Raw genomic sequence first — 15,200 nt, 5'->3', positions numbered from 1 at the left:
CCCCCCCCCCCCCGCTTCAATTTCCTCTCGATCATTTATTCTCATTAATCTTCCATTGATTTGTTACCGCATCGTCATTGGCTAATCCAATTAAAGCAATTATTTAGCATTACAATTCAGCGTGTGTGTTGAATAATCCATTGCGTTTTTCCTTCCTCCCCACTCGCGAGTAGAGAAACAAACGTATTTCTTCATTAAATTAGTAGCAAATTCTATTTTAACTACATTATTTATCGGTGGATTATAATCTTCGCACTCAATCCTCGTGTCCAAAATCAATTATTTCTCTGTAACTGCATGGAGGTAGTTATACAAATAATTATACAGTTTAATTGGATACAGAGTCATGTTATACCTAAATACCCAGTCGGATAATACAATAATTTGTGTAAAATGTAATTTTGAAGAGCTTTTAAGGCAACCACGAGCTTGTTAAAACCAAAGCCGATGATCCTATTATACCTTCTTGCCGGTTTAATGTCGAAAAACTCGGCTGCGCGCTAATGCATTTCAACTGAGCACACGCAACTCGTATCACCGATATGGCTCAGTGTGCATCGATAAAGAGTTAATTGATTAAATTCTATTCGTCAAACTAGCAGTCCTGATTCGCATCGCTCGGTGGCGATCAATAAAAAGCATTTAACCCGTGTCGCACATGAGGAATTTATTCGCGGGATCGCAGGGTCGAATCAATTAAATTCATGTTTGAAGCCCGCCATGAGCGCGTGCACGTGGTAGTTTATTACTTGTTAAAATCCAGCATTAATTATTGGGCCGAATTATTGAATTACAGATGAATTATCCGGCGCGAGATAGATCCATCAAGACGTTCGTCTACCGACGGCCATCTGGCCCGACCTACTTCGACTTCAACTCTGTTTCCAAATGTTTCAATAGCTCCGTCGTTGCATTCCCGATTTTAAAGGCGAGCTATAAAATATCAAGGGCGATATCGACGGGGCCAACACTTGTCTGCTGGCAGCTATATTCGTTGCGCGCTAATAAAAGGAATACGAAAAATTGTGGCTGGATAACTGCGCGCGAGAGAACGTATATAATAATTCAGGATTATCGCTCTTTGCATCGATTGAATCTCGGGAATTTGTAAAAATAAACCTCGTAACCATATGCGATCTTCGCTCATATTGTAAATTAGATTTAAATAGATCAAGCCCCATAATAGAGCAATTATAAGTAATGTAGCAAGAGAAATGCAACGTCATAGTTGGAAGATATTAAATAAAGGATATACTTATAATTCAAGATTGTCCGTCTTTGCATTGATCGAATCTTAATAATTTGTAAAAATAAATCTCGCGACTACGTGCGATATTCGCTCATATTTTAAATTAGATTTAATTAGATCAATCCCCATAATGGAGCCGTTACAAGTAACGTTATAACAAGAAAATTAATGTGATGCCATAATTAGAAAATGTTAACCAAAAAAATGTTGAAAACCGCTACTTAATATCCATTTTTTAAAATTATATTTCATTGTCATTTGAAAGTAATAACAATATACACAAAAAGTTTGTATGACAAAGTTTTGTGTGTTTATCTTCAAATATACACTCACGTGGTATTTTAAAAAAACAAACATGATTGATGACATTCCAGAGTTTGTTTTATTTATAAACATACGTTACCAACGATTTGATGCACACAAACAAAACTTTGTAGCGAAACCTTTTTATTACCCTGTATATACTGCCAGATCGCACCTTTAAACTATATCGTACCTTTCCACCAACGATGCTGAGTCCTAGGCTGGTCTTCGGCTCTCTGTATATCTCCACCAGTCTCTCGGGACCCCAGTGCTTCGACCAGGTGACGTCGCCATCGTGCTCCCTGTGTGTGACGGTCATATCCCCTGTTCCCTCCACGAAGACGACAGTCGGAAACTTGCGTGGCGAACTCGAGCTCGACGAAGGCGAGCTCTCAGTCTTCCTAGAGATCGAGCTGGCTGGTCTACTCTGATGCGCGTGCTCCGGACGATCGGCGCTCGCTTGATCAGCCTCGAGCAGCTCGTCGTCGCTGCATTGGATCGCCTTCGATTCCTGGTAGGTCTGTACCTCGACCTCACGCCGCGGACTACGCAGAATGTCTTCTCGGGAAGAGGATCTCGACCTAACGGACGTTCTCGTAGAGATGTCCTCCGGGATGCATTGAATGCTCTTCGACTCCTGCGTCTGATCTGCAGCGTCGCCTCTCGTCAGATCACCCAGATCATCCAACGAGCACTGAACGCTTTTATTCTCGCCCTGAGTCTGTGTTTGTACTTCCCGTCTGGGACTCTGGAAATACCTCTGGCCGATGTGGAAGGGGCTGATCCTGGGTAGCTCCTCGCACGGACTTGTCACACTCTGTTCAGGGCTGCACTGCGTACTCTTGGACTCCTGTACAGTCTGCGTTTGTACATCGCGTTTCTCCTTGGGCGAATACTGCGTTTCTTTGAAGCTGTGCTGGATCCCGTCGAGACTTTCCTCGTAGTAAACTTCGCGGGTCCAACTCTCGGGTACTTCCTCAGGCAGGTCCTCTAACGAGGAGGTAAATATCTCGTGAAACAAATGATCCGATTGGCTCTCGAGCGTTTGACTTTGATACTCGAGCGAGTGCTCCTTGCAGATCAGATCCTCCTCGTGCTTACAAATCGCTTCCTCCAACAACGGCGAGCGTTTCTCCCGCGAAAGGGTCGTCTGCTCATAACCACGCGCCTCCCTCGCGTCCTCCTTAGCTTCTTGTCGTGATAATGGCTCCTTTTGTTCTTCTCTTCGAGAATCTTGCGCCGGAATCGCCCTGTCGGCAACTTCGCGAGGAATTGCGAGGTCCTTCGCAACGCGGATGGACTCGCCTCGAACTTGGAACTCACTGGAGAAAACCAGGAAAACCAGAGGTCACAGAGCGGAAGGAAAACCCACGGTCAGTCGATGGCTTCGTGTCTAGAGTTTTAATGATGCAGCAAAAGGCCGCCGCACAAAGCCGTCGCTGACAGTAAATGAATCTTTGACGCTGTTATCTGATCAGACGTAATTACGTGCGATGGCTTTCTTAATTGCAACGATCCGCTTGTTATGTAGTCAGCGGTAAAAAAAAGACTGGCCGATTGGTACTGTCGAATACTAGACACTCGATATAAATCAAAAGCTCTTATGATTGCTCTTATCGGTGGAATTATCTCTCTTCAGTACGAAAATAACATTAAAATAATTCAGCCATTTATATTCTTCGCGAGCGACAAAGACACTTTTATATTCTACTATTCTACTATGAAAATATGGATTGAACCAAAAATGAATACGTTTGCGACGATTTATGATAAAACGTAAATAACATCTTTTTTTTTAACCCTCCGTTCGCAATTTGGATCTTTTTTGGCACAAGTGAAATTTTATTTTCAAATTTTTTTATTTTTGCTCAAATTTCAATTTTTATTAAACAAAGGTTTTAACATTTAAATTAAAAAACTATTTGGTAACGTAATAGAGAGATGTTGGAAAGTAACTCTGAATTTTTCCACATTTTTTTTTGAAAGTCGACACTATTAAAGAAGCAATGGTTCCCTTGGGTTAAAATAATATTTTGTTATTTCTAACTTTCATGCGGGGTTAAAATGTAAATCAATCCATATCTATGGTTAATTTGAAAGTCCCTATTAATAACGTTCATATTTTAACATGTGCACTTAATAAACTAAATTTCAGTAAAATTTAATATTTCCTTGAATTAAACTGTTTAACTCCATCGTTTTAATTAAATTAATGACATGTTGAATAAGAGCAGTGATGGCTACAAAAATGATTAAAATAAATCAAATTGCGTATAATTTGACATTATAAATATAATAGTATAGAATAGAAAAAAAAACTTGGGTTGGACAAAGAATCCACATTGCAGATGAAAGGTTAATTGGCTCGACAAAAGAATATTTGTACGAACGCAAGATTGACATAATTAATACGAGAAGTAACAGGACGTGAAGGATTAAAATATTTTCTCGTTTCTTTATCCTCTTTGCCTCTTTGTAAAATAAAAATGCAATTAAAAGCATAAAAGTTTTACATCATGATATCTCTCACCGACCCTATTTCTCGTAGCATGCAATTGAAATGAGAGGATTGTATAACGGATGATAATATAGATGGGCTTATTGTTTGTCTGTGTTGGAGCGATATTCTCGATGTGGAACGTGCGCACATTTTCGATATGTACACACGCGAACACAGTATAAATCCCGCACGGGAACGTGACAGACCTACCACTGTGTTTGCTTTTAGCAGAAAATCTCCCATTCGAATGGTTATGATATCTCGACCAAAAATATCCCGAGATTTTTCTCGTACCTCGGAATCGTTTGGAATATATAATACTAATACTATTGTATCTATTATCAGCATGAAATCGTATTTTCAGACTTTGCCGCTGTAATGCATCTGTTTGATACGCATGCTTAACAAAAACAAGAAATCTAAAATGCGATATGAACTCGTGCGAACTCTGATATTTCTCACGTTGCCGAAACTTGTGGGAGCTCGGTGAAAATTTCCTAACGTATTCGTTGCGTGGCATTCTTCCAAATCAATTTTGTAATAGCGGATATCTAATTTATACAAAACCTATATACCGTTAGATATATTAAAGAAGCGATTGCAACTCAATCCTTTGACTTAAATAACGTTGTCATTTTTACTGCCATATGTGTGTCAAAATGTAAGTCAATCTATTTCTGTGGTTAGTTTGAAAATAAACCATTTCTAACGTATGCACTTAGAGCAAATAATAAACTAAATTTAATATATACATTTTTTTGAGTGAAATTGTTTAATTCCATTATTTTAGTTACATTAGCATATTTTGAGTTGAATAAGAGCAGTGATCTCCATAGAAATGATAAAAAATAACTCAAATTGGATACAATTTCATATTGAATCTAACAGTGTACAGATTTGTCTAACGGTTTACGCAGAGCAATCTGAGAATCTTTACGTAACTCGCAATTCTCTAATAAACTTCAAAACAACCTTATCTACAAAACATGTTAAATGTAAGAGGAATTTCCCCCGCGGCGTGTTTATATATACGAGTATATATCTATTATAATTGCGATGCGAGAACGGCGAGACCAATTAAGCTGATTGTTTCTTGCGCATTTTATCGCGCAAAATATCGAAAGAGAAATTCGCATCAGTTGTTTAGCTACTCGTAGATTCTAATGGTAAGCGACGCTTACGCTACGTTCTCCAACTTCCGTCGTCGCTCGCTTCCGGTCCCGCGACGGATCTGTCCGACGGATCGCAAACGTCTCTCGAGAATCGTGCCTCTCGAGAATGAGCGAAAAAATAGACTAATAAGACTCAGACTAATAAGAGTATACAAAAGTGGGCACTTGTCAGGAAGCTCGTTGGAGAACGCAACGCAGACGAAGAAGAACTTGGAACACACGAACGAAAGGCTTTTCGTTTTCTTACGTTGTGCGAGCCCGATGCGAGGTGTTCACTGTCGTGTGTGTGTGTCTCTGACAACCGGTACTCCGTGCGTCACTGCAAACTGGCTTCCTCTGATCTAATAAATAACACTCGTGTCGGAGCGCATGCACACGTATACACGGCGGGTCGCGGGCGAAGCGACACACGTATACGTACACGTGCGAGACGGCGCGCAAACGCGACGATAACGTGCTGCCGAGCGTGGACGCACGCCGACTGCCGTGAAGACGGCAGACGCGGACCGCGGGTGACTACTCGCGCGGCGAGAGTAGAATACTGCGTGCGCGCGCTCTGCACCCGTCAGGGAGTTCATTCCTGCGTATGTGCTGCTGGTATGTGCGTACGCGTGTGCGTATCGGAAGCATAGCTGCCGTGTACACGTGCACGCACTTCACTTGTGTGCGTAACTCGTACGCAAGGTCTGCAGTATACTCGTCTATAATTCTTAAGCCCATTCTATAATTGAGTAAATATAGTTTAAGTGGCTGTAACAATTGACCAATCACAGTTTAATATTTTTCTCATATTCTACTGTGATTAGTCAAATTCAAAGCTGCGTTTTCTGCACGCAGTTCACTTGTGTGCGTAACTCGTGTACAAGGTCTGCAGTATACTCGTCTATAATTCTTAAGCCCATTCTATAATTGAGTAAATATAATTTAAGTGGTTGTAAGAATTGACCAACCAATCACAGTTTAATATTTTTCTCATATTCTACTGTGATTAGTCAAATTTAAAGCTGCGTTTTCCTGTACTGCCACAAAATTTTACAACATGCTACCCTCTTCCATCCACTCTTTCCCTTCAATTCCTTCGTTTCGCTCTGCCACGCTACTAAGTTCGTATCAACTAATTTTAAGTCTATTTACTTTAATTGTCAGTATTTTCTATATTAATTCCGATCTTTTTAATTGTCTCCGTTTACTATATAATAAGTCTGCGTTTATTATTTTAATCATGCTTTTTTGCAATTATGCTCAAATTATTCTTGGCTTCCACCTTCTTAAAATTATCGAGTTATTTACTAAGCAAGAAGCTTATCTTCCTGGAATTGTAACTCTACTAATTTCTTTGTAATTTCTAATTCGTTTCATTTTCTGGGAGGCTTAGTAACAACAGTTCTGCTGGTGCCTTACCATTTGTGTATGCTTTGTAATTTCTCTATACACGATAAAATAAATAAATAATAATAATAATAATTAGTCAATTTTTACAACTACATCACTTACAACTATGGGCCTAAAGTATATTCTACAATTGAGTAAGCATTTTAAGTAGTTGTAGTTGTAAGAATTGATCAATCACAGTCGAATTTGAAAAGAATATTCGACCGTGATTGGTCAATTCTTACACACAACTACAACTTTATAACTTCACAATTCTATAATTACGCTTACGCCAATGAAAAATGAATTTTATGGGCCGTTTACAACGGGAATGATATGCAGTAAGCTATAAACTGTAAAAAATTGATTAATCATAGTCAATTATTCTCCTCATTTAACTATAGTTGGTCGATTTCTTACCGCGCGCGCGCTTACAACTGACTACATGCACCATATTACTCCTATTGTAGACGGCCCTTTATAACGACAGTTCGATATCGTTACATTGTCGTTATGAAGCTTTTTTTACCATACATGCTTTTTTATCTGCGTAACGACAATATAACAATACTGGCACTATCGTTAAGAGTTGTAGAACTGGAATACTGGATAGCTTACGTAACGACAATAAGACGGACTTCAAAGTTTTGACATAAACGTTTACGGGAAGTGAATTCTCTGATTTATCTAAATTCGCAGTCGACATCAATTAAAAGTAATATAACATCTATGTTATAATTTCGAACTCAATAATGTAACTATTACGTAATACTATGTGTCACATTACATTTATATTGTCGAGTTCGAAATTTTAATACAATGTTACTTTTACTTACTGTTGGGTTCATTTGAAACTAAATCATGAAACTGAACTGCGTATTAAATTAACATAAATTATAGCCAATATGAGTTATTTTGAAGCATTTCTTTAGTTTGCTTCTTATATAATATGTCGTTAATTTAAATAAAATAATAAAGTTAAACAATTGATTCAAGAAAATGTATTAAATTTGATTGAAATTTAGTAATTTATTCCAAAAAACGTTTCATGAATTTCAGCCAGAAATTTTTGTCAGAAAATCTCCTGAAACCTTCTGAAAAACTTTCTCAGACCAGTATTCATAATATTGGTTGTTATATATTTAAGACCGTCTTAAGATTCACTGCTTCAAGATGTCACAAGTCAATTACAAAGCTGTAATAACATCTTTATAAGACATTACTCGAGACAGTCTTAAAGGAAGAACAGACCGGCATTGGACATTTATATTACGTGTGTCAGTTTGTATTGAAAGAGAAGTAAACGTGTACAGCACGCGAATGTAAGAATATGTATGTACACCTGCGTGTATGGAAACTTACTTAAGGCGGTAGATATACATGTATATATCGTGCACGGGAATGGCGTTCGCAGGAAGCGAGAGTGTATGAATGTGTCGTTTGAATACACACGACTGTGCATTACGAGATCGTTTATATACACCGACTGAGGTAGCTGGAAGTTCGTAATGTTCGTATTGAGGAGATTGAGCGAAATCGGAATCAGCGTGTACGCGTACTCGGGAACACGTACGGATTTGCGCGAGCTGATTTGCGAAGGCGTATGTGGGAGATTCATACGTGTACACGTGCCAAAATGTAGGCGCCCGATACGTGCTTGGGAAATGCACGCACGCACGAGTTATGTGCTTCGTTATGTATTCGCGTTATACGTATTTAAATGCCCGTGTGTGTATGTGTATGTATGCTGAGCGCATGTAGTCAGAGGAGTAATCCGAACAGCTCGTATCTGCCGAACCAATTTTCGATAAATGAGCGCTCCATTGTCGAACAGCGTGGAATTTCTCGAGATTCGTAGCCCCGTAACTTTTCGTGAAACGACAAAAATATTTCCATCCAGCTAAATTGAATTTCATTTTCGATTAGCACATTTGTTACTTTCGATTTCCTCCAATTTTAATTATTGTCTCGTAAACATTGAAAAATAATTGCTCTTTGATATGTCCACAAAAATTATTTAATTTCCTAATGACGTAAGTGGACGATTGATGCAAATGATGTAATGCTATTTCTCTCTCTCTCTCTCTCTCTCTCTCTCTCTCTCTCTCTCTCTCTCTCTCTCTCCGTCAATTTACAAGATACATTTTCTATTTGTAGATTCATTATGTAAACGTAATTATTCCATCAAACGTTTCCTGTTTAAGGGCTAGTTAATTATTCGACGCAAACTGTAGATTATTATGTAACTAGGAATGAACGTGCACAGCACGGTGCTGTTCAAACGGCAGTGGTAATGTTATAAGGATTAGGATTATCTGGTTGCCAAATTAGAGAGATATATAAATTGCGGTCTTTGTAGAAGCTCCGGGTACATATAAGTACACAATATGCACACACACACGTCAAACGTGTACGTATATTCAATAGAGGCCGCTACGAGGAAACTTTTACTTTACAGATAAGTATTATTCTCTTGCGCGTGATCCCATTTCGCGAACGTACATATGTATATACGTGCAAAAGTTGTTTGTGTATGCCCTCTTTTCCTCTAACGTCTTTCCTCGTGATTGTATGCCTCCATTGGACGTTCCTTTGCTCCACATGGTCGGATTTATCTTGTCTGACTTAAAAAAATGTATGACTAGCAATAAATATGAATTACTGTGACAGAGATCCTATAACATAATCTGGCCATAAACGATTTTCTCAAAATCCTACGAGAGAGAAAGATACATATTTTCTTCCTGTATATATGTATGTATTATCTCACTCTAACTTATACTGTCTCACTCCATAATCTAGCAAATTCGGTTGGATGCACTCAGTTCTCAATGATGCGTATTAAAGCCGTCGTACACAAATTGACATAAATATATATGTTTAATATAAATAGAAAAGTGAATTAAAAGCCGCGAAATCCTTAATATACTTTATTGTACTATTAAGTTAAATATGTATTTAATGTTTCGAAATATTTGCATTTTACACTCAGATTAAATTAGAGTATAATGACTTTAATGTGCATCTATGCGCACTGAGTGCATCCAACCGAATTTGCTATTAATTTAAATTACAGAAGAATGAGACAGTATATAAGTTAAAATAAATTAATATAATATATAAGGAAATAGAGAGAGAGAGAGAGAGTATATGTACTTTTCTTTCTCGTACACGGAAAAAAAATGGTTTTGCTGAAATCTAAAAAATTTAGGTAGATATAGATATGAAAATAATTTTGTTGTGTAGATCGTCAAAATAATTTTATAGAAAATTCAGGCATGGGTATGGCTGTAAAAGATTTTAACATTTTAGCAATCGATTTGAGCGTTTTACGTAATTATTTTGTTCAATAAAATAATTTTTAGATTTGTATCTAATTAAATTTTTAACTTTAGAGAGAGAGCAGAACCGTTCTTTTCATGAAATACAAATTTGATAATAATTTTATTGAATCATCAAAATAATTTTGTGAGAATCTTAAATATGATGAACAATGCTACAAAATATTTTGACATTCTAGTAATCAGTTTGAGCGCATCTCACGTAATTATTTTGATGGTTCGACAAAATTATCTTCAAATTTGTATCTAGCTAGAATTTTATAGATTACTCGATTTGAACAAAACCACTCTTCCTGTATATTTTAATAAAATCGCTTATGGCCAGATTATGTTAGACAGTTTCTTTTCTACGTACCACGGGTGCCGCTTCAAGATTTACAAATATCATCACGTACGCACGAAGTAACACAATCGATGGCATTAAAATAACACTCGTCGAGTGTTCGGAATGTTAAGACATGGAGCAATGGTTAGTGCTATAAATGTGATTAAAACGCCTTATGGTGGAGAACAACCCAATTGACTAGCGAGAATAATGTCATACAGTTAACGTTAATTGTTCTTCAATTCGCGAGAAATAACACGTTTACATAGTCGTAATTCATATTCATATATCTATGCAGCGGTTGCCTGAATATTTGCGATATCACGTACATATATACTCTGTCAAAAGTGGAGCAGCAGCGTTTTAAGGTCAAAGTTTAACTGTCGTGTATTTTTTCCGCAGTGTGAAACTTTGAACTTTTGATATTACACACACGTATCTTTGGTAAAATTAAATTCGAAATTAAAATTGTAATACGGTTCACGTGAAAAATTAATTGAAAAAAGATAACGCTTCGTTTATTCGCGAAATGCTGTTGGAAGGGAAAACAATTTGAAAAGCGTTAGCCTGGTTTATCCTGAACACGAGCCCGCACATACGAGTCTCTCATTCATTTCTGTATATTTTGCGGTGCCCGCGTGCCCGCGTGCCCGCGTGCGCGCTTATTACACGCTTCGATTCGCCTCTCTATATTTTTCTTACGCATCGCGCTTATCCGTCCTCCGTACGACCAGCCATTCCCGCTTCTTTTGTACCACGTCCTCTTTTTAACCGCTCAAGTTTCCGTTCTTCTCCCCTCTGCCCGCCACATCTACTTCTCGACGTCCTTACATCCTCGGCCTTATCTCTCGGCAGCCACCGACTATTCCGCGCGTCTCTCCTCTCCATCTACCGTCTTTGCTCCTTTGCGATTCTCTCCACCGCTTCTTTATAACGACGCTTTTACCTCTCCTTATCCTTATCGATGCTACATCGTACGCCACATCGTGTTTGTCCCCGCCGCGGCCGGCGCGGCGCGACTCCAACTCCCCGTCTTTTTCTACTCCACAGTCTGCATTATCCGTCCGGATGCATCGCGTCCACACATTTCGTCTGCCTCGAACCGACGCGACGCGCGCGTCGCTCTTCTCTCCGTTCCGCTGCATTCACCTCTTTTCGCTACTCTCGCAGCTCGTTACATCACGTTGCTCTCCGTCTTCGTCTCTTTCCCCGAGCGTCGCAGTGTCAGTCCGTCTCTTTGACTGCGTCTCTCCGGCTTTCCCGTATCTACACTGTGTATCTTCGCGACGCGGGCTGATTCCGACTGATTCCTCTCCATTGCGCCATGCTAGTCTCTCTTACGCCCTTTTCTATTGTTCGAACTGATATTTCGTTCACCCCTTATCATCTCCCTTGCCGCTCCCTCGCCGACGTTGTTGTCATTCTTTGTTAAGCTTTCAGAATTTTCCTCTGTCTAGGTCTACTTTACACGTCCCGAGTGTACGTTTTTATCCAGACGTGTCTGATTTCATCTCAGAGCCGAATCTATCCACCTTTTTATACTTTGCTGTTTCTGATAGATCATAAATTATTCAAAGATGATGCACATTTATCTTTCGAACATGATAACAGATATTCCAACGGAATAAATTTCTCGAACGTGTATTATATAAATGCAATTTACACGAACAGAACATTAAAATCATCATCCAAATGACATCCAAATGACGTCAAAATCTAAAGTGATTATTAAAAGTCACTCTTCGATCAATTATGATTTATTTTACCGTCAAAGTAACATTATCGTGGCTTGTCGTTCCATTTAGAAAATTCTATAAACTTTTAACTTATATTAGTATAATTTGTTAGATAACAGGAATAATGGTAATACAATCCTTTGAGTTAACATTATTGTTATTTTTAAGTTTTGTGTGTAATAAAATACAAATATGTAAATTAATCCATTTCCGTAGTTAGTTTCAAAGTAAACATTATATCAATGTACGCATTTAGTAAAGAACTAAAGAATCTAATTTAATGGATATAATAATACATTAATTTAATTTTCTTCTAAATGATAAACTAATAAAGTAAATTAATTTAACAAATTAATTTAATCTAACAATTTAATTTAATTTTCTTAAATTAAGTTATTTAACTTTACTGTTTTAATTAAATTAACAACATATTGAATAAAAGCAGATAACATAATAAATTATTAAAAATAACTCAAATTGGGTACAATTTGATATTATGAATTTAACAATGTAATATAAGCGTTAAAGAACAATTACAAGCACATATATGCTATGTGAAAAAAAGTACTAAATAAAATAGATAAATCTGCTGGATTGCGAGTACAGCAAAAACAGCCAAACTCTATTTTAGGAGTAGAAAAAAAAAATAAATACCGCACTTTGGACCGTAACGTCGCGTGTGCCGCATGAGATTCCAACATGAATACGAGTGACCCATAAAAAAAAATAGCACTTCGCGTTAAGTGCTTTCTTGCGTGGATGTAACTCTCACAATGTGTGTGCTGCGAGAAGTTTGTTGAATCGTAAATGTAAATGGCGGTGAAAAAGTTTCTGGAGGACAGTATGGAAAAAAAGCAGAATAGAGAATTAAAGAAAGATGCTTTTAATCGCGTTTTGTTTTTTGGCAAATTAAAAAGGAACAATGGTTCTTTCCATTTTTTAAACATAATAGGTGAACAATCGATAGAAAACATATAAATAAATTAATTTCTAACAAATAGAATTTCCTACAACCATAATGAGATTAATATTTTTTTTTTGATAATTCAATTAATATTTTAATTGTCTTAAAACCTATATATCTATGTTTGATTAAAAATAATTTTACTAAAGATTTAATGCATTCAAGAGACAATATTAAATTACATTAACATTTTAAAAAACAATTGATTAAAAATCAAAATAGCAGGCTCTCTCTATTATAGATTTATTAAGTTCAATGCTGAGCTTTGGCAATCAAAGTGATTAATACAATATAATTACTTATGAATCAGAAGTGGATTTTCTTTTCCTGTCTTCTCAATTGTGTATCTTAGATAACTTTGTTGTAAATGTGAAATTCCATAATTATAAGGTTCATGCTTAGATAATCGAGATTGTTTCTGTTATTATTGTTGAAACTTCCGGAAATTTTCTTTGAAGAAACTACAGAATTTGTGGATTATCTCCGTGTCTTAATCACATCGTTAAATGCCAATGTTTCGTGATCATTGCAATTTACTTCATCAGAGCGAAAAGCAATCTGATACTTCTTGCCCTGATGAAGTGAACTACAATGTTCACGTAAATGTTGGCATTTAACGATCAAGATCGGTGATAACTCGTAAATCCTCGTATCTTCTTATTTACGTTATTCAGTGTATATTATATTAGCACGTTCAATATCGGGCCAATTTTAAATGACTTTATCATCATGCCGGAATATTAGTACATTAGGCCTTCTTCTTTACAATAATTTTTGCAATTTTGTTAAACTACATATATTTTTACCATTATAAAATATATGTTATATAATCAACATAATAAAAGCACATAAAAATGCCGAGTAGGTCACTAATGACCCACGGCATTTTTGTTTGCGTTTATTATATTTGTTAAATAATATATATTTCGTAATAATTAAAAAATTACAAAGGTTTTTATTATAAAGAAGAAAGTACTAATGTATCAATGTTGCATCACATGTCATAATTATGCATCTACGTGTGATACAAAAAATTATTTTACACAACTCCGTGTTATTTTATAGTCAAAATATTAAATATTCGAATGGAAAATTCAACGTGGATCACCGGTGACTCGCGCAGCACGAAATGTGTTAATATTATTAAACCGTAATATGCCTCGCAAAAATTATGTATGAAAAAGAAATAGCAATTTCTCATTTGTCCGACATGAACATGGTGCAGAATTTCTCTGGTGGATATTTCGCGCACAGAGACAGTTAAAATCGCGTACGCGGTGGGATGTAATCACGATGAATTTTTCAGCGTGGCTCGAAATTTTTTTTCGGGACACAAAGTATTCCGACGTATTAGCCGGTGACCTAGATTTCCAGCAAATTATACGAGCACTTCAGGGTTTCTATGGCCATGCGTGTAATCCAACCCTAATCGGGAGCGACAAACTACGGGAGTAAATAATATTGTTTGCAAATCGACATTCGAAGCCCCGGGCGACGACGTCACTCGAACTTATAATTCGATCGACAGACCGTATTTGTGATACCGCAAACAAGCTTGTTTGCCTCTTTCCACGCGCTGCGTGGCGGAATCGATCGATCATTTGCTCACAAAACGAATAATAGTCGAAATTCTCTTCCTTGATATAATCAAATATTTTATAAGATAAAAATTTATGTTTTCGCGTATATGCAAATTATTTTTCTCAACGTAGAATTACATCAATGCTAATGTGCGATAATGTCAACTAATTTTTCACGCTGCTATAAAATCGTTCATCATTACAAATTTTTTATATCTCTAAATAAATTTAACATTGTTTATATATATATATATACACAGGGTGTCCCGACCCTTTTTGCCAATCACTTTTGTGTAGATAGAGCGGACTAAACTGAGTCGAAAAATCCTCTACCATTTTGCAATTTTCGTAATATAGTTAACAAGATATTAATTACTAAAAATTACAAAATATTAGTCTTGAATAATTTTTTACTCAAATACCATCAACTTTACAGAAAAACTGCAAGAGACAAAAATTATTTATTTTCTTCTCATAAAGTTCTGAGAATTTTTTCAGAATTTTTTAATACCGTATTTTCTCATGTTGGTAAAAATAAGAAAATGCGCAGTACTAAAAAGTTTATAAAAAATTCTGAAAAAATTCTCAGAACTTTATGAGAAGAAAATAAATAATTTTTGTCTCTTGCAGTTTTTCTGTAAAATTGATAGTATTTGAGT

General features: G+C 36.7%; 1 protein-coding gene across 1 annotated transcript in view; it reads right to left on the bottom strand.

The window, feature by feature from the left end:
* LOC108761338 (uncharacterized) overlaps positions 1-15,200 on the bottom strand; it is a 117,659-nt gene that overhangs the window by 16,337 nt on the left and 86,122 nt on the right. The window contains exon 21 of the mRNA XM_018507809.1: positions 1,704-2,874. Within this exon, the coding sequence (XP_018363311.1) occupies positions 1,704-2,874 (1,171 nt within the window). The remainder of the gene's footprint in view (positions 1-1,703; positions 2,875-15,200) is intronic.

This window comes from Trachymyrmex cornetzi, unplaced genomic scaffold, assembly GCF_001594075.2.
Source record: "Trachymyrmex cornetzi isolate Tcor2-1 unplaced genomic scaffold, Tcor1.1 scaffold1093, whole genome shotgun sequence".
NCBI lineage: Eukaryota > Metazoa > Arthropoda > Insecta > Hymenoptera > Formicidae > Trachymyrmex > Trachymyrmex cornetzi.
The sequence above is the reverse complement of the archived record's forward strand: the minus strand, read 5'-3'. Positions and strand labels throughout refer to the sequence as shown.